This window comes from Cervus elaphus, chromosome 26, assembly GCF_910594005.1.
Source record: "Cervus elaphus chromosome 26, mCerEla1.1, whole genome shotgun sequence".
Lineage (NCBI taxonomy): Eukaryota > Metazoa > Chordata > Mammalia > Artiodactyla > Cervidae > Cervus > Cervus elaphus.
In genome coordinates, this window is record NC_057840.1 from 42,557,723 (window position 1) to 42,576,332 (window position 18,610).

At 49.3% G+C, this 18,610-nt stretch overlaps 1 protein-coding gene across 2 annotated transcripts in view; it reads left to right on the forward strand.

Moving 5' to 3' along the window:
• Nucleotides 1-18,610, forward strand: part of SLC22A1 (solute carrier family 22 member 1) — a 36,892-nt gene that overhangs the window by 10,805 nt on the left and 7,477 nt on the right. For both annotated transcript variants that reach the window (XM_043888556.1, XM_043888554.1), the window contains exons 4-8: nucleotides 1,069-1,237; nucleotides 2,808-2,922; nucleotides 3,154-3,260; nucleotides 7,377-7,591; nucleotides 11,891-11,999. In XM_043888556.1, coding sequence (XP_043744491.1) covers nucleotides 1,069-1,237; nucleotides 2,808-2,922; nucleotides 3,154-3,260; nucleotides 7,377-7,591; nucleotides 11,891-11,999 — 715 coding nt within the window. The remainder of the gene's footprint in view (nucleotides 1-1,068; nucleotides 1,238-2,807; nucleotides 2,923-3,153; nucleotides 3,261-7,376; nucleotides 7,592-11,890; nucleotides 12,000-18,610) is intronic.

Genomic DNA, 18,610 nt, shown 5'->3' on the forward strand with positions numbered 1-18,610 from the left:
GAGCTCCCAGGCTAGAGAGACAGGAAGACAGACCTGGAACGCTATGTGTCTGTGACGGAGTGCGTGATACCCTGGCTTGCATCCTTCCCACGGCCCCCTGCCTCGCTTGGAGGTCCCATACTCCCTGGTCCCGCACCAGGGGCTCCCCTTCAGTCTGCGATCAACTCCTCCTCTCTTCCCAGCCCAGGATGTCTTCCTCCCCACCCCCACGCCCGCTCCTCCAGTGTCCCTCTCCCCAGACCCCCGTCTGCTTTCCTCTTGGAACAGCTCCGGCACCGCAGCCCTCTCACTGATCTGCTACTCCTGCCAGATCCCACCACCACCATCGCTCCACTCCACGCTGGTCCACCCCGGGGCGCCCACAGGCAGCAGCGCGGTGCAGGGGGGCCTTTAGCAGACGTAACGTCGGGTCACCCCGTGCCGAGGTGCCTGTGTGCCTCCCGCACTTGAAGCCAGTGTTCTCCGCAAGCCTACGAGACACCCCCAGTAGGGCGCACGGCCCCCATGACCCAACCTCACCCAGCGGTCACCTGGGCCGCTGTCCTTCTGCCTGGAACTCGCTTTCCCATTCCGGGTTCGGTTAACCACCGCCCCTCCTGATGGCTCACATTTCCTCCATGAGCTCTGCTCCACTGCGCTCTGAAAATCTGTGACCCCCTGGAGAGCCCCCCACCCTCCTGGCCATTTACGCTTTCTCCCCACACGGCCTGCATCATGTCAAGACCTGGGTGTGATGAACTCCGTGTGTGTGTCTGGTCCACCACCTCGCCGTGAGGTCAGGAGGGCGGGGCTGTGCCCACAGAGTTGGAGATGTGTCCGAACACCTACGACAGGGCCAGGTCCCTGGGGTGCCCTCAAAGCTGCTGGTGGTGTTAACGAGCGCTCCCTGGTGGGTCATGGGAAATACTCCAGGTCAGCCTGGAGCTGATGGCAAGAAGGTTCTGGGCAGGAGAGCCCCGTAGACGGAATACTGCAGTGTGCAAAGGGTGGGGGGGGGGGAGCTGCAGATAGCAAATGGGGGATTTTAAAGTGGATGGGAGCCCAGGGTTGACGTTTCCCCGGTTTCAGTCACAGAGTTCGTGGGTCTGGGCTACAGACGGACGGTGGCGATCCTCTTCCAGTTGGCCTTCACCGTGGGGCTTGTGCTGCTCTCGGGACTGGCCTACATCCTCCCGCACTGGCGCTGGCTGCAGCTGGCCGTCTCCCTGCCCGTCTTCCTGCTCCTCTTCTGCTACTGGTACTGTGTCCCCGTGGGGACCCATCTTCCCAACAGCCAGGGCGGCCCTACCTGCAGGCCCCGGGCTTCCAGCCACCCACGCCATCTGGGGTGCTCCATCACGGGGTAGCCCTTATTTCCGGGGGGGAGCCACTCTCAGCCACTCTTTAAAGAAATTTACTTACAGAGTTTCTTTAAATTCACATCACCCAGAGAGAGGCCTGAGATGCTAAAAGTCAGACAAAAGTCCACCTAGCCACAAAGTAGGCATTTGCTCTTTGATGAGCCAGTGAAGGAGTAGATGAAGGAATGGAACCATCTCTGGGGAGTGTGCCCATCAGACAGGAACAAAGCCAGGTCAAGTGGGTTTTTCGTCTTATTAGCTGTCAGCCCTTGGCAGGGTCTGGAGGGGTAAGCAACCAGACAGATGAGTTGTCATTGTGGGAGAGGGAAGGGTGGGTAGCAGACAGGTTCACGGAGCGAAATGTCTCATCCACGCAGCTTCTGTTGCTATTTAGCTGAGGGCGCATCTTACCTGTGGGAGGCCCCGAGTCCGCCCCAACCTCTCAGAACCAGAGCCAGCTTCTCAGTACACTCAGGCTCAAGAAAAGCCTGCTGTCTCCCCATCAGCACGGAGCGAGGGGCCTTCCAGTGCCGGGACTCTCCCCCGCCTGCCCCACCGGCTGAGTCCCACTGGCTGGTGGGGTGAGACTTTTCCTGTGTGTTTTCAGGTGACCTTCTTGCAGAGATTCACAGTCTTTGAGTTTAAAACATCTTAGTCCCCTCTGATGGGGCTTCCCTGGTGGCTTAGATGGTAAAGACTCTGCCTGCATTGCAGGAGATGTGGGTTCAATTCCTGGGTCGGGAAGATCCCCTGGAGGAGGGCATGGTGGCCCACTCCACTATTCTTGCATGGAGAATCCCATGGGTGGAGGAGCCTGGCGGGCTACAGTCCGTGGGGTCGCACAGAGTCGGACACGACTGATGGACTGAGCAGGCGGTCCCATCTGAAATAGACACCATGGAGTCTACCTCGTGTTGAAGGCAAGCGAGTGTAGTTTAGTTTGTTTTGGACACACGTTGAGGCTTGTTCAACAGCCCTGTCTTATGCAGAGGCGTCTGTGGTATCGGATGGGGTAGGCATGTGGAGCCTCTATGGTGTGTGAGGAATTTTCCAGGGGCCAGAAGGGCGGCTGGATCCTGAGAGAGAATGGGACCTCCGTCCCATGGATGAAGGCTACACTGGAAGGGAGAGTCTCTTTTATTTTTTCATTTATTTTAATCGGAGTCTAATTACTTTACAACATCGTGGTGGTTTGGGGGCATACACCCCGAGGAAACCAGAATTGAGAGAGACACGTGTACCCCAGTGTTCATTGCAGCACAGTTTACGGTAGCTAGGACATGGAAGCAACCTAGATGTCCATCGGCAGACGAACGGATGAGGAAGCTGTGGTTCATATACACAAGGCACTATTTCTCAGCTATAAAAAAGAACGCATTTGAGTCAGCTCCAGCGAGGTTCTCTTTCAATCTTAACCTCAGACGGGCTCTGGGGGAGACGCCGAGTAGGGGTGATCTGCGTCCGCAGGTTTGTGCCCGAGTCCCCCCGATGGCTGTTATCGCAAAAGAGAAACACTCAGGCGATAAAGATCATGGGCCACATCGCCCAGAAGAACGGGAAGCTGCCTCCTGCCGACCTGAAGGTGACTCACGCGCAAGGGCTTTGTCCCCTCACTGAACGCTGGGTCGGGTTTATGACTGAGCGCTTGCCTGTGGGACTTGCCTGGGGAAGCGGGAGGGTGCTGGAGCTCTTCGGGCTGATGAGTGTGATGACTGACCTCGGGGTGGGGGTCCGGGGTGGGGGAAGGGCTCTGATGGCGATTCCTGCCCATGGTGGCAGCCTGGATGCAGCTGATGGCCTGACTCTCTCCTAGATGCTGTCTCTCGAGGAGGACGTCACTGAGAAGCTGAGCCCCTCGTTCGTAGACCTGTTCCGCACGCCCAACCTGAGGAAGTACACCTTCATTCTGATGTACCTGTGGTAAGCGGTCTTTCCGAGGCCCCATGTGCTTCCCTGCATGCCTGGGTACACGTCAGAGACGGTGGGCCGACTTGGGGGGGAAAAAGAGAAGTGTGAAAAGGCATTTCCAGAAGGCTTTCCGCTCAAAGAACTCTTTAAAAGGCACCTGTATTTCTCCCTTGAGGACTGCCCAGTAGAGGAAAGGCCTTGTTTAAGTAAGAAGAAATCCCCAGGTAGAAAAGTCAGCGATGACCTGGAGGGAGCTGACAGGGTTGTCAGAAGCCCCATGCATCAGGAGCCAATGCTGACTTAGCCCCGGCAGGTAGATGAGATTTCAGGGATTCCCCAGGACGTCAAGTACTTCCCTGGTGGTTCAGACACTAAAATGTCTGCCTACAATGCGAGAGACCCGAGTTCGATCCCTGGGTCGGGAAGATCCCCTGGAGACGGAAATGGCAACCCACTCCAGTATTCTTGACTGGAGAATCCCAGGGATGGAGGAGCCTGGTAGACTACAGTCCACGGGGTCACAAAGAGTCAGACACGACTGAGCAACTTCATTTTCCGGGCCGTCAAGGAGGAAGAACCCTTCCTCGACAGAGCCTGCGGAAAGCACATGCATGCTTTTTTCACACTGATTAGGAAACGCCTGTCCACGCCCAGCACCCCTTGCACACCCCGGGGCAGCGTCACCCTCCCCAGTGACTACCTCGAGATGGGGGTCCCGTCCCTCTTCCCTCAGGGGGTGCTGGGTCAGCTCCCGACCTCAGCGCTTGCTCCTCCGCACCCTGGCGGCCCTTCAGTTACTCCCGGAAACCCCTGGGCCGAGAAGCTGGGCCCCGGGCTGCCCTTGCACTGGGGTGACTCTGCCTCCCTGCCCTTCTTTGCCCTCCCGTGAAATAAGGGTTCCGACTATGAGGGCGGCGCCTGGCACGTAGCAGCCGCTCCGTAAATACTTGCGGAAGCTTGAATGAGTAAGCAGTGTTCCCCAGAGTCCGTCCCAAGTTCTCTAGATGCCGGGTTCTTGCCTGGTCCCCAGGCCCCGTGTCTGCGGGCTGGCCCCAGAGCCCTGCACCAGCCGCGAGAGGGGCCCAGGAACCCCTGCAAGCTTGCCAGGTGCCTGGCGCGTTTTGGTTCTCAGCATCCGACGCTGTGGTGCCTCTTGTGTTGGAGGCCTGGGACCCCGCAAACAGGAAGGCTTGCTCCCCTCCTGTATCAGCCTGGGTCCCGTCTCCACCCCAAGCACTCCTGTCAAGGCGATGATTCTGTCTCCTCAGCTAACACACACCCCTCCATGCAAGCTTTCTGCAAATTCCGCTCTGCCTTGAAAATCTATCCCGAACCTGCCGTTTTCTCATCAGCTGTGCTCTTGGCTGTGAGTGTTGCAACCTCCCGTCTAGGCCATCGTGGTAGCCTCCTTGCTGGTGGTCTGCTCCCACTCCTGTGCCCCCCTCCCCAGATGCTGCTCACAAAGCAGGCGAAGGTCACGGATCGCATCACCTCCTTGTTCACATCCTCACAGTCTTCCTGATCCACTGAGAAGAAAATGAGATTCCTTCCACGGCCTGCAGGGCTTCATGTCATCTGGCCCTGGATGCCTTCTCTTACTGTACATGCCCCCCGCCCCCGTCGGCTCCATTCATTACAGCGACTCGGGGAGGGGGGTGCCCATCACTTCCTGGCTGTATGACCTTCAGGAAGCTTCATGATCTCTGTGACTCAGTTTCCTCATCAGCCAATGGAGGCAATGATAGGATCTACTCACGGGCATGCCGGAAGAATTCATGTGATAATGCGTGTGAAAGGCTTAGAACTTAGGAAGTGTCTGACAATGACAGATTGCTATTTTTATAGGAGTGTGAGAAGGAAATGGCAACCCACTCGGGTATTCCTTCCTGGGACATCCCATGGACAGGGGAGCCTGGCGGGCTACAGTCCATGGGGTCACAAAGAGCCAGACACTTGGTGAAAAAACCATCACCTCTACCCGTAGTAGTGCGTACATGCAGTTTGTGGGTTCTGCCGAAAGATGGCAGCATTGCACGTTGCTGATATTTCCTACTCTTTGGGACCCCTTGGGATCCCATGGATAGCAGCACACCAGGCTTCCCTGTTCTTCACCATCTCGCAGAGTTTGTTGTGATTTGGGGTTTTTGTTTATTTGTTTGTGCAGGAAAATCAGAATTCTACATTCCTTTCTCTTGGGTCAGTTGCTTTATGGGTATAAGATGACTGTTCCCGTCTAACTATTTAACCCGGCATAGAGAAGCCCCTCTTGCCCCGCCAGGCGCATCTAAACTCACCACGTTGCAGTTAGTGCCTTCTTATTCTCTTCACACTTTGGTTCAAACAGGAATAATTTAGGACTAGAAACGAAAACATCCCAGACTCCCCCGAGTGCAGCTTTATAAAACCAGGGAGTGAGTGAGTGAAGTGAGTGGAAGTCGCTCAGTCGTGTCTGACTCTTTGCTAGGGGAGTCAGGGGATTTTCCCAGGGGATTTTCCCAACACAGGGATCGAACTGGGGACTCCTGCATTGCAGGCAGATTCCTAACCATCTGAGCCTGGAGAGTTGGACTTTATAAAACCAGGGGGGTGTAGTAACGAGAAACGTCCCCTGTGATCTCAGTTTTGGAACTGACGGGCAATCTGCATTTCTATAAGAAAGTAATTTCTTATCCACCAAAATCTCCTCCCACAGTCAGTACTTCATATCTGCAGGTTCTGCATCTGGGGATTCAATCAACTGTAGATAAAAAATACTCAAAAAAATTCCAGACAGTCCCGAGAAGCAAAACTTGAATCTGCTGCATGCTGGCAACTACTTAAACAACATTTATATTATGTTAGGTGTTATAAGCAATCTAGTGATGGTGTCAGTCTTACGGGAGTGTGCACATCCTACACTGATTCATGCGATTGACACAAGGGACTGGAGCATCCTCGGATTCTGGTGTTCTGGGGGGTCCTGGAACCAGTCCCCCATGGCAGTGAGGAACGATTGTATCAACAGTCATTCAATGTTCCAAAGTTGTACAGTTTGCCCAGAAGTGACCCACGGGACTCTCAATCTTCCCCTGAGTCAGTGACTGAGCTGGTCCCCAACCGTCCGTGTGCCACGTTCTTGGTGAGTTTAGATGAGCCTGGTGGGGTGAGCATGGTTGTTCTTTCCTCAAATATGGGTGGAGGGGTCGTGTGCCACGGGGTATGGGGTGAAAGAGAGGGAGGGAATGCTGCTGGTTGCAGATGGTGCGTTGTGTGCAGGGGCCCCACTCTGGAGCAGGGAAGGCTTGGCCGAATTCTCCACCCCGTGGTGCTCTGGACCCTTGCCCTGGGAAAGACAACTGTGAGAGCAAAAACGTCTGCTCTTCACTGAGCGTCTAACTACACTGAGCCCTTCTGGTCTACGACCTCAATGAACTCTCAAGACAACCCAGATTCACAGCTGAGGGAACTGAGGCACAGAGAGGCTGGTTAACTTACTTAAGACCACACAGCTCAGACAGCAGTCTGAATCCTGAAACTGCTCACTCCCCACTGCCCTCCCCTGCCCTCCTTCCCCTTGGAGGCTTGCGGCATCCAATGAGATAGGGCCTGTGCGGTGTTCAGAGAATGGCTGCCCGCAGGGGCACAGTAAGCCGTAAACGATGGTCGCTGCATCATTTGCTGTCTCTCGGAAACACGGGTCTGTCCTGTAAGTCACAGGCTCACAAAAATCATGGAAGGAGCTTCTCAACCAGGAGGGCCCCACCTGGATTTTGACCCCCTCTCTTCTCATATTAGGACTTCCCTGGTGGCTCAGATGGTAAATTGTCTGCCTGCAATGCAGGAGACCCAGGTTCGATCCCCTGGGTCAGGAAGATCCCCCTGGAGAAGGAAATGGCAACCCACTCCAGTACTCTTGCCTGGAAAATCCCATGGACGGAGGAGCCTGGTGGGCTACACACAGTCCATGGGGTCGCAGAGTCGGACGCGACGGAGGGACCTCACTTACTTTTCATATTGCTCTAGAACATTCTACATCCAGTGATGGATACTTCCCCCCAGCTCGCTGGGGCCTTTATCCTCCCGGCCAGTCTCCAGGATTTCCCCTCTTCCGAGGAGCTCACCTTTGACCTGTCTCTCCTGCCCGCCCAGGTTCACCAGCTCCGTGGTCTACCAGGGCCTAATCATGCACGTGGGCGCCACCGGCGGGAACCTCCACCTGGACTTCCTCTATTCCGCCCTGGTCGAGTTCCCTGCGTCCTTCATCATCCTCGTCACCATCGACCGCTTCGGCCGCCGCTACCCGCTGGCCATGTCCAACCTGGCGGCGGGGCTGGCCTGCTTCATCATGGTCTTTATCCCACACGGTGAGTGGTCCACGCCCATCATCTTCCAGGTCAATGAACTGTGGGAAGAGTCTTAACGCTGGAATAGCAACAAAGCCAAGGTGCTTATCTGAGTCTAGAATGACTTTTTAAAAAAATTTTAAGTAGAGGTACAGCATACCAATGATGAGCCCTTTCTGAGTGTTCAAGCCGGTGAATTTTTTACATGTATGTATACCTGGGGAGAAGGAAATGGCAACCCACTTCAGTAATCTTGCCTGGAGAATTCCATGAAAGAGGAGCCTGGCAGGCTACAGTCCATGGGGTTGCAAAGAGTCAGGCATGACTGAGCAACTATCATTCATTCATTCATACCTGGGCACCACGACTTACGCCAAGATAAAGAGCATTTCCAGCACCTCGGAAGGTCCCTCACCTCCCTTGACCACCAACGCTCCCCACCCCTGCCCGGGTCCCTGCATCTGTGGTCTCTGCCATCATAGATTAATGTCGACTGTTCTTCAACTTCATATAATTGAACCAGACCGCACCTACGCGTTGTACTGTCTTACTTCATTCACTTATCGTGGCATCTGCAAGGTTTGCCCACATTGTCCCACGAGAGTGTCACTTGCACTGTTTCACTGCTGGACAGCCTCGCATTGTAGGAACCCCTCACCCTGTATCCAGGCCTCTGTTGACTTCAGGCCTCCTAAAGTCACCCTGGACCACCATACAAAGAATTAAAGCCCCATCCCTCTTCCTCCTTCTCTTTTCCCTCTAGAACATAAGCTCCAAGAAGCGGAAACGTTCTCTGCTTTGCTCACGGCTGAGCTTCTGGGGCAGAGACGCCACTCTGTCAAGTACATAGAGCAGCTTCCCAGGTGGTGCTAGTGGTAAAGAGCCTGACTGTCAGTGCAAGAGACGTAAGAGATGCAGGTTCAATCCCCGGGTTGGGAGATCTAAAGTCATCCAGTGTCTGCCTCTTGGGATTAAGGCTGCAGCAAACATTCCAACACATCTTTTCGTGGACACTCACTTCCCTTGCTGGATCAGGGGACAGGGCACAGGTTAGTTTTAGTAGGTACAGCCAGACAGCTTTTCAGTTCACGCTCCCACGGTGATGCACCAGCTTTCCAGTGGTTCCACAGACTCACCAGCACATGGCATCATTAGTCTTTTTAACACCAGCCATTTTGGTGACTGTTTGCTTGAGTCCGTAATTCTTAGCAATCCAAGATAAGCCAAAGCAGAATCATTTGGGCAGTTTTAATTTGAGTACATACATTGCCTTTCTCATTTGTTACTTTTAGAAATGTTAAAAAAAAATAGGAGAGCAGATTTGCTATTTTCTCAGTTTTTATTGCTTGTGCTCCGCACTTGTTGGTTTAATGAGTCATTTTGGCAGGCTTTGGGAGCAGGATATTATGAGAAACATCCCATGAAATCTCTGTTCTCAAGAACCAGGCTATATGGAGCAGGCTGGAAATTTTAAGAGGTAGCAAAAGGTAGCTCAGGTTTCTTTCTCCCTCCTTTCATGAGTGAGTGAGTGAGTGAAGTCACTTAGTTGTTTCCGACTCTTTGCGACCCCATGGACTGTAGTCCACCAGCTCCTCCATCCATGGAATTTTCCAGGCAAGAATGCTGGAGTGGGTAGCCATTTCCTCCTTCAGGGGATCTTCCCGACCCAGGGATCGGACCCAGGTTTCCCACAATGCAGGCAGGCGCTATGCTGTCTGAGCCACCAAGGACAGAGAAGATAGGAAAAGCGGCCAAGCATCTGAAATCGGTTTCTCCTCTTTCCCCCGATCTCCCTGTTTGTAGATTCCTGGTAAAACGGAATGAATGAGTAGAGGTTTTCGTTGTTGCTGTTTTTTAAGTAACAGCTCCAAGTCCCAAGAGGGAATCTGGGATCTGAGGCCATTTGATTATCACCTGGAAGAAGCTTGGGTACTGCGTCCTCTGTCCCACCTCCTCCCAGGACCTTCTCCCAGCTCCCGCTCTCGCCACTTGCCTTTATTGGTCCTTATCATATTAGATGACGAGCCTTTGTTTCCTGTTCCAGAAACTATTTCAAGTACCTTCTATGTACTTGCGTGTGTGCATGCTAAATCGCTTTAGTTGTGTCTGACTCTTTGTGACCCTCTGGAACAAAGACCCTTTGGAGCCCACCAGGCTCCTCTCTCCATGGGATTCTCTAGGCAAGAATACTGGAGTGGGTTGCCGTGCCCTCCTCTAGGGGATCTTCCCAACCCAGGGGTTGAACCTGCATCTCTTACATTTCTTGCATTGGCAGTCGGGTTCTTTACCGCTAGCATCACCTGGGAAGCTCCTCTGTGTACTTGACAGAATGGTGTCTCTGTCAAGGATCTCAGCCTCGAGCAAAGCAGAGAAAGATTCCACTTCTTGGAGCTTATGTTCTAGAGGGAAAAGAGAAGGAGGAAGAGGGATGGGGCATTAATTCTTCGTATGGTGGTCCAGGGTGACCTTAGGAGACCTAAGTGAAGAGGGGATGAGTCATTTTAACAAACGGGCAGGGAGGTTTCCAGGAAAGGGAACAGCAAGAGTGAGGACCCTGAGGATGGGGAGAGCTGGGCGTCGGAGGAGCAGCCGGACCCTTGTGAGCAGGAGACAGGGAGAGATGCCAGGGTGGGTTTTATCCCAAGCATGGCAGGAAGCCACGCCACAGGACTGCAGTTGTAAGTGGTCCCTCCGACGGCTGGGGAGAGTGACCTGGGCCCAGAGGAGGCAGGGTAGTTCTCTGAGGGCGAGGATGCCGTGCGTGTCCAGTAGAGCATCTTGCCAAATCTATCAAAGCTTCAGAATTTGTGACCAACGCCCTCCTCCAGGTGTCTGAGTGAACTCCCTTATCTTGTATCTCGTGGGAGCCTTAACTAAAGGCTCTGCTTGGGCTCTCCTCCAGGCAGAGGGCAGAGGAGACCTGGAGAGACTGCGCTGGCCGCAGGCAAACTCGGCCCCAAGGCCACTGGGTCTGCTCTCCCCCGAGCCTCCCGCTGGCGAGGGGAAGGAAGCCTGTCCTCCTTGAGCGGCCGGCTGGTGCGGACAAGGGTGAGATGACACGCTGTCTGTGACCCCGGAGGCTCTGTTAGTGAGCCGACCTGACTCAGAAGCCATTTGTGCTTTGGGGTTTGGGTGAACCCCTAACATCCCGGTGAAGCAGATGATGGTGCCTAATGCTTTGATGGCTCCCCAGGAAGGAGAAGCCTTCTGGACCTGCCACTAATTAAGACTCAGAGCCGTCTGCTAGGAGGAGATGAGGGTTTGTATCCCTCACCCTCTCAGACCAGTCTAAGATGCTTGGGTTAAGAAATGTGCTGTGAGGACTTCCCTGGTGGTCCAGGGGTTAAGAATCCAGCTGCCACTGCAAGGGACACGGGTTCGATCCCTGCTCTGGCAAGATTCCATATGCTGCGGGGCTACTAAGCCCAGGTGTCAGAACTACTGAGCCCAAGTCCTAGAGCCCACGAGCTGTAACTACTGAAGCCCTCAATATCAGATCTAGAGAGTAGCCCCTGCTCACACAACTAGAGAAAGCCCTTGCACAGTGCCATCAAAAATAAATAAACAAAACATTTTAAAAAAAATGTGCTGGGAAATGAGTGCTGAGGATGAAAAATCTGGTCCACCAGCTCTAGGACTTCTGCCCGAGGGAACCACGTTGTTGAGGACCTACTGTGTTTCAGGAGCTGTGTCAGCAAGGACACTGTTGGAGGATAATAAAAAGCCAGGACGGGTGGAGTGGTCATGATGCACAGTTGACATGTGTTATCTCTAAATCTCACCACCACCTGTAAGTTGGGTGAGATGATTCCCATTTCACAGCTGAGGAGACTGAGGCAGGCAGAAGTAAGCCGTTTGCCTCATCACTCTGCTGGCAGGATGCATAGCTGAGATTCAAAAAAGCACATTCTTTCCTCTGCACAGTGAAGTCTTCCCTCACGTGCCATCAAGTCCCCAAATCTCTCAGGACTCGGTTTAGTTAGTGTTAGTAGTGGTCGCTGAGACCACTATGGACTGTAGCCCACCAGGCTCCTCTGTCCATGGGATTCTCCAGGCAAGAATACTGGAGTGGGATGCCGTTTCCTCCTCCAGGGGATCTTCCCAACCCAGGGATCAAACCCAGGTCTCCCGCATTGCAAGCAGATTCTTTATTATCTGAGCCACCAGGCTCGGTTTACTGATCCAAATATGGAAGGGTTGGATAAGACAGCGTTTCAGACCCTTCCAGCTCTTAAGTCCAAGCTCCCATTTGAGGCATCTCCTGGCAAATCCGTGGGTACAGCCCTCTAGTTCTCACACCCTCTGTCTGTCTCCTCCCAGATCTGTCCTGGCTGAATATCGCGGTAGCTTGTGTCGGCCGAATGGGGATCACCATCGTGTTCCAGATGGTGTGTCTGGTCAATGCCGAGCTGTTCCCTACGTTCATCCGGTGAGTGTATCCGGGGCGAGGGGGCGGCTAGCTGCTGACAGGGCTGTGGGCCAGCCGGGCTCACTGAGGACCACTCTTGAAGATGCCCCCCAGGGTGGATGGGTTGACACTGAGATGGGGGTTGGGCATCAAAGACAGAGCCCACGCCTGATGCAGTAGGGAAGGTAAGATGGACTGGCTAAAGTGGACCTGGGGTCGCGTCATGCCCCGTATGGAGGTCCAGCGTGAGAGAAAAGACATCTGGTGAAGGGCAGTTCCTGTTTGGACAGTGACATACACAGCCTTGCCACACGTGGGGTGCAGGTCATCCTGTAAAATCATTGTTACCCGCCTTTCACCTGTGAGCAGGCTGAGCTTTGCAAAGGGAGGGAGACCTTCCCAGAGTCACACAGCTAGAAAGCGGCAGGGTCCAGGTAAGGACACACTTCTTCACCCCTCCTATTTTTTTTTTTTTTTTCCAGTTGAAGTACGGTTGATTTACAATGGTGTGTGTGAATTTCTGCTGCACAACCAAGCGATTCAGTTACACGTATACATATTAATACACTCTTTCTCAGATTCTTTTCCATTATGGTTTGTCACAGGGTATTGGGTAACGTTTGCTGTGTCCTACAGTAGGACCTGGCTGTTTGTCTGCCCTGTTTACACTCGTCTGCTTCTGCTAGGCCCAACCTCCCACTCCATCCCTCCCCTTCTCCTCCCTCTTGGCAACCAAGAACACACTTCTTTCCGCCCTTAAAGCTGGTATTTTCCTATGATGACACAATACTTTGTAGACGTAGCAATGGGGCCAGATCATTCATTGTTTCAAGTCAGGTTTATTCAGGTAGAATTTTCTTAGAGCAAGATTCACCCTCAAAGGCACAGTTTGATGAATCTTGATTCCATTCATTTCACCAGCACCACGATCAAGGTGACACAGACACGTTTCCATCATATGCAAATGCTCCCTCCTCTCCCTCTGTGATCTGTTTTCTCCCCTCCCGCCTCCAGCACCTGGCAACCCCTGATCGGATTTCTCTCCTTAGGGCTTTGCTGTTTCTGGAATGTTACATACATGAAATAACTTGCGGTTAGGCTTTTGTGTTTGGCTTCTTTCGCTTGCCATCAGGGAACCCATACACGCCGTGGCTTGTATCAGTTCCCCAGTCCTTCTTATTGCTGAGTGTGGCTTCCATGCATGGAAGATGGACCACGGTGTGTTTGTCCGTTTTTCAGTTCATGGAGGTTTGGGCTTTTTCCAGAGTGATTACAATACAGGTGCCAATAAGTATTCACTTACGGGTTTATGGGCTTCGTTGTGGCTCAGCTGGTAAAGATTCTGCCTGCAATGCAGGAGACCCTGGTGTGATTCCTGAGTCAGGAAGATCTGCTGGAGAAAGGATAGGCTACCCACTCCAGTATTCTTGGGTTTCCTTGGTGGCTCAGCTGGCAAATAATCTGCCTGCAATGCGGGAGACCTGGGTTCGATCCCTGGGTTGGGAAGATCCCCTGGAGAAGAGAAAGGCTATCCTTTCCAGTATTCTGGCCTGGAGAATTCCATGGACTGTATAGACCATGGGGTTGCAAAGAGTCAGACACGACTGAGAGACTTTCACTCTCACACTTTTCACTTTCATAATTTTATTTATTGATTTTTGGCTGTGCCAAAAATAAGCATCCTCCTTCTAACTGTCTGCAACATAAACTGTCAAGACCCAGGTGTCACTAGTGGTAAAGAACCCGCCTGCCAGTGCAGGAGACACAAGAGATGTGGGTTTGATTCCTGGGTTGGGAAGACCCCCTGGAGGAGGGCATGGCAACCCACTCCAGTATTCTTGCCTGGAGAATCCCATGGACAGAGGAGCTTGGTGGGCTACAGTTCTTAGGGTCGCAAGAGTTGGACACAACTGAAGCAACTTAGCACGCACTCACGCTCTGCTTTGTATTGAAAATCAGCCACCCGTTTTTACCTCTTCTCTATATTGTGTACTCCTTGAAAACAGAAACTACATAGCATACTTGTCTGTACCTCCTGAAACTGCTCTGTAGCTATACTAACCAGGCACCTGGTGCGTGCTGAATGAATGACTAAAGTATCCCAGAGACCTGAATTTTCTTAATTTTATTTTTTAAGATATTTATTTATTTATTATTTAAAATTATTTTTGGCTGCACTGGGTCTTCACTGTTGCATATAGACTTTCTCTAGTTGCGGCGAGTGGGGACCACTCTCCAGTTGCAACACGTGGGCCTCTCATTGCTGTGGCTTCTCTTGTTGCAGAGCGTGGACTCCAGAGCACAGACAGGCTCAGTAGTTGTGGCGCCTGGGCTTAGGTGCTCTGTGGCCTGGGGGATCTTCCCTGGCCTGGGATGAACCCGTGTCCTCTGCATTGCAAGATAGATTCTGAACCACTGGCCCACCAGGGAAGCCCTATGAATTTTAAAGATGGGAACTAGTTTCTCACTTCTAGCCTCTGTGTGCTAGTAAAATCTTTCTCTCTCTCTTTTTTTTTAAGACTTATTCTCTTAAAATTATTGAAAAAAAATGTTTTTCCTCCTCTTGGAAATCTTACTAAAGCTATTAGAAGAATGAGAAGAATACATGAGGACAGTTTGTTATTTATTACTACTGCATGAGAATCTACATTTTTATCAATGAAAATTTCAACAAAATAATTTAATAGCAACAACAAGGAAGGAGACGCAGAAAAGAAAAAAAAAAAACTGCAAATGTCATGTTTGAAAGTAGGATGACCTTGAAAGACAATGTGTAGGAAAAGGGCTGCCTCGTTCAGTGAATGTAAAAGGGTCTAGAAGACTCCAGGGAGGTCCACTGTGGCACCAAATTTGAGACCAGGCCAGTGGTTTTCCAAAGTAGGAAGGGAGCTTGAAGGATCTGACCCACAATCCCTTCTTGGAGGAACAAGATGGGTGCGGGGGCTGGAGGTACGTGTTTCCTTCTTTGGATGCTGTGTGGCTGGAGGGGAAGAGGGGGCGGGCAAGCTGCGGGAGAACACTCAGGAGCCTTAGGGAGCACTGCGCTCTGGGGCAGGATGGAGGAGAGAGACCCTGCAGGGTGGGCAGTTCCACACTGTCTACCTCCGTTGTTGTTTGGTCGCTCAGTCATGTCCGACTCTTTGCAACCCTATGAACTGCAGCACCCCAGGCTTCCCTGTCCTTCCCTATCTCTCGGAGTTTGCTCACACTCATGTTCATTGAGTCAGTGATGCTATCTCACCGTCTCATCCTCTGCTGCCCCCTTCTCCTTTTGCCTTCAGTCTTTCCCGGCATCAGGGTCTTTTCCAATGAGTCGGTTCTTCTCATCAGGTGGCCAAAATGTTGGAGTTTCAGCATCAGTTCTTCCAGTGAATATTCAGGACCGATTTCCTTTAGGATTGACTGGTTTGATCTTCTTGCAGCCCAAGGGACTTTCAAGAGTCGTCTCTAGCACCACAATTTGAAAGCATCAATTCTTTGGCACTCAGCCTTCTTTATGGTCCAACTCTCACATCCATACATGACTACTGGGAAAATCATAGCTTCGACTAGATGGACCTTTGTGGCAAAGTGATGCCTCTGCTTTTTAATATGCTGTCTAGGTTTGTCATAGTACTCCTTCCAAGGAGCAAACGTCTTTTAATTTTATGAGTAGGGATAAGAGAGTCAAAGCATCTAATCACAGACAGCCCTGGCCAGAAAGAGAATTTCTAATAGCTTAAAGCATGCCCTGGTCCCTCTCCACAAATCCTTCTAAAATAGCTGTTACAGAAAGAAATAATAGTATTGAATGCTGAATCACAAATAAAAAAGTAACTTGCCCAGGAGCTATACAGATATATCATGAGATAAAAAGGAGAAAGGAAGAGGAAAAGCAAGTGACAAACGAAGAAAATGCATAGGAAAAATATTATCAGAAAGCAAATGAAAAGTATAGTTAAGTGTACGATGACTAAATGCAAAATAGTAATGAATTAGTCATCTCTGTAAAAGCAGAGAATGTAAGTTCTTGGGAGAATGTGTGATAAGACAACTGATGGTCAGCTCAGGCTAAAAAAAATAAAAAGAAATATTAAAATCTTTCACAAAGGAAAACCACCTTGAAAGCAGTATAGGGAGAATTGATAAAGGAAAGGAAAGGAAAGGTAAGACAGAACTAAGAATTGCAAAGTAAGATTGAAATAAGCAAAGAGTTTAAAAGGCTCAGCGATTATGCTTATATATACATATGTCCCAAAGAAGATCATTGAAATAATGAAACCAAAGAACTTAAGTAAAAAAAGAACTTAAACAACTTCTGGAAATAAAAGAATGCTTGGATCTATGATTTGAAGGTGGCATACAGTGAGTGTTTCAGGAAAACTTGCTTCTGAACAACATTAATAAATATTCCAGTTATGTTACTGTGCTTCAGAGATAAAGAAAGGTTTATGAGGTACCCAGGCTGAAAGTGTAAGTCACATATACAAAGAGGAAATCAAGCTGATATCATTTGATGAAGACAGTGAAACAATGCCTGAAATGATCCCAATGACAGAAAATGTAACCCAATGAATTTTATCCAAACTCCTTTTCCCAAATAAAAACAACATCCAATTATTTTGTTCCTTAAAAAATATGGTTCCTACAAAACTTTTCCAAAAAAGCTATTAGAGAAAAAATTCTCAGTAAACACAGTAAGTGGAGTAATACTTCAAAATTACTGATGGTGATCACCGAATCTGAGATTAAAACCCTCAGTTTCTGTTTTGATTACAGAATATAAATTGACAATACAGAAATGCCATAACTAAAAATGGTCTACAGCTTGCCGGGCTCCTCTGTCCATGGAATTCTCCAGGCAAGGATGCTGGAGTCATTCCCTTCTCCAGGGGATCTTCTTGTCTCAGGGGTGGAGCCCAGGTCTCCTGCCTTGCAGGCAAATTCTTTACCATCTAAGCCATCAGGGAAGCTCAATAACTAAAAAAAGTTGGAAAGGAAGAGAGAGAGAATGTTGGAGGTGGTGTGATACACTGATTTTCTCAATACTTTATCCAGGAAAAAATGTATCACTAAAAATGAATAAATTAAGTGGTTTTATAGGCATATTTTAAGAGATGAAGGCAAACAGTAAAAACAATGATATTATTAACTACAGTCAGTGCATGGAGGGATGGTTTGAGGAGAAAGTAAAAAAACACTAATTTTAAAGTAGTTCATAATAGTTAACCAATACTATCTAAAGAAATAAAGTATTAAGTGTATTACATAAAGTTATAAAGGTAATCTTTGGGATAAAAATCAAACCTTCCAAATTATCAGAAAAAGTACATATAACCAACACAAACTGAGAAATAAAAGACACAGAAAACAATAAAAACGTGGCATATGTTAAAATATTTATAAAATATTGATAAACAGTTAATGACAGAATTAAGAACAAACATTTCTGATATTTAAATAACTATAAAGAGACTCAACTCATTTATTGAAAAACAAAAGTAAAAAGACTCTAATTTCATTATAAAGCAAAATCCAACAATTTGCTGCATTGTTGAAGTACAACTTGTCCTCGGAAAGGTTGAAAAGCAAGGAATGCCCCACAGCAGGGGCTTCCGCAGAGGCTCAGTGCTAGAGAATCCACCTGCAGTGCAGGAGACTCAGGAGACATGTGTTTGATCCCTGGGTTTGGAGGATCCCCTGGAGGAGGAAATGGCAACCCACTCCAGTACTCTTGCCTGGAGAATCCCATGGACGGAGGAGACTGGTGGGCTACGGCCCATATGGGGTCGCAAAGAGTCAGACGTGACCGAGTGCACAGCACACACATACTAGGTAAATGGAAACAAAAATATAGCAAGAACCACGATTTTATCAGACAAAGCTGAATTTATGGCAAAAATTATTAAGACAAAGAAGACCCTAAATTGTAGTTAAGAGAAAATCCACAATGGTTTCATAGGATAGTTTTACAAAACATTTAATTAATAGAAAACTTCAGTGATCCACAGTTCTAGAATATAGGAAAAGGAGGAAGTTTAAAAAAAAATTGTTTATAAAGTTCTCATGATATTGGTGTCAAATAACAAAGGAAACAGAAAACTGTGAATATTATTTATGAATGATAAATTCAAATCCTAAACAATGTATTACCAAACAGAATAGTGGAGCACATTAAAATAATAATGCATCTACCTAAGATGAGTTATTCTAGGAATACAAAGATAGCTTAATATTAGAAAATCATAGCATAGTTCATGCTAATAAAAGAGAAAATTGTACTCTTCTCTCCATAGATAAAAGAGGCATTCAATAAAAGTCGACATCTATTTTTATTTTTTAAATCTCTCAATAAACATGGATAGATAATTTTTCAGATAGTTTTCTCAGTATGTCTCCCAGTTAAAAACAAAGATATTATTGAAAGCTGGTGAATCAAGTAAATTACAAAGCATATTTAAAGATTATAATGGCAAACACTAAGGAAACAACTAAACTGAGGTCATAGAGGGAGACCTTGGGAAGGGAAGAAAAATGTACTAATGTTATAATTACTCATTTTAGGGAGTAAGAAATTGTGCAAATGATGTAACAGAAGAAGCTTAAAAGGATAAAACTTTTCTTGATTTATCGTTCCTGATTTAACCATGTCT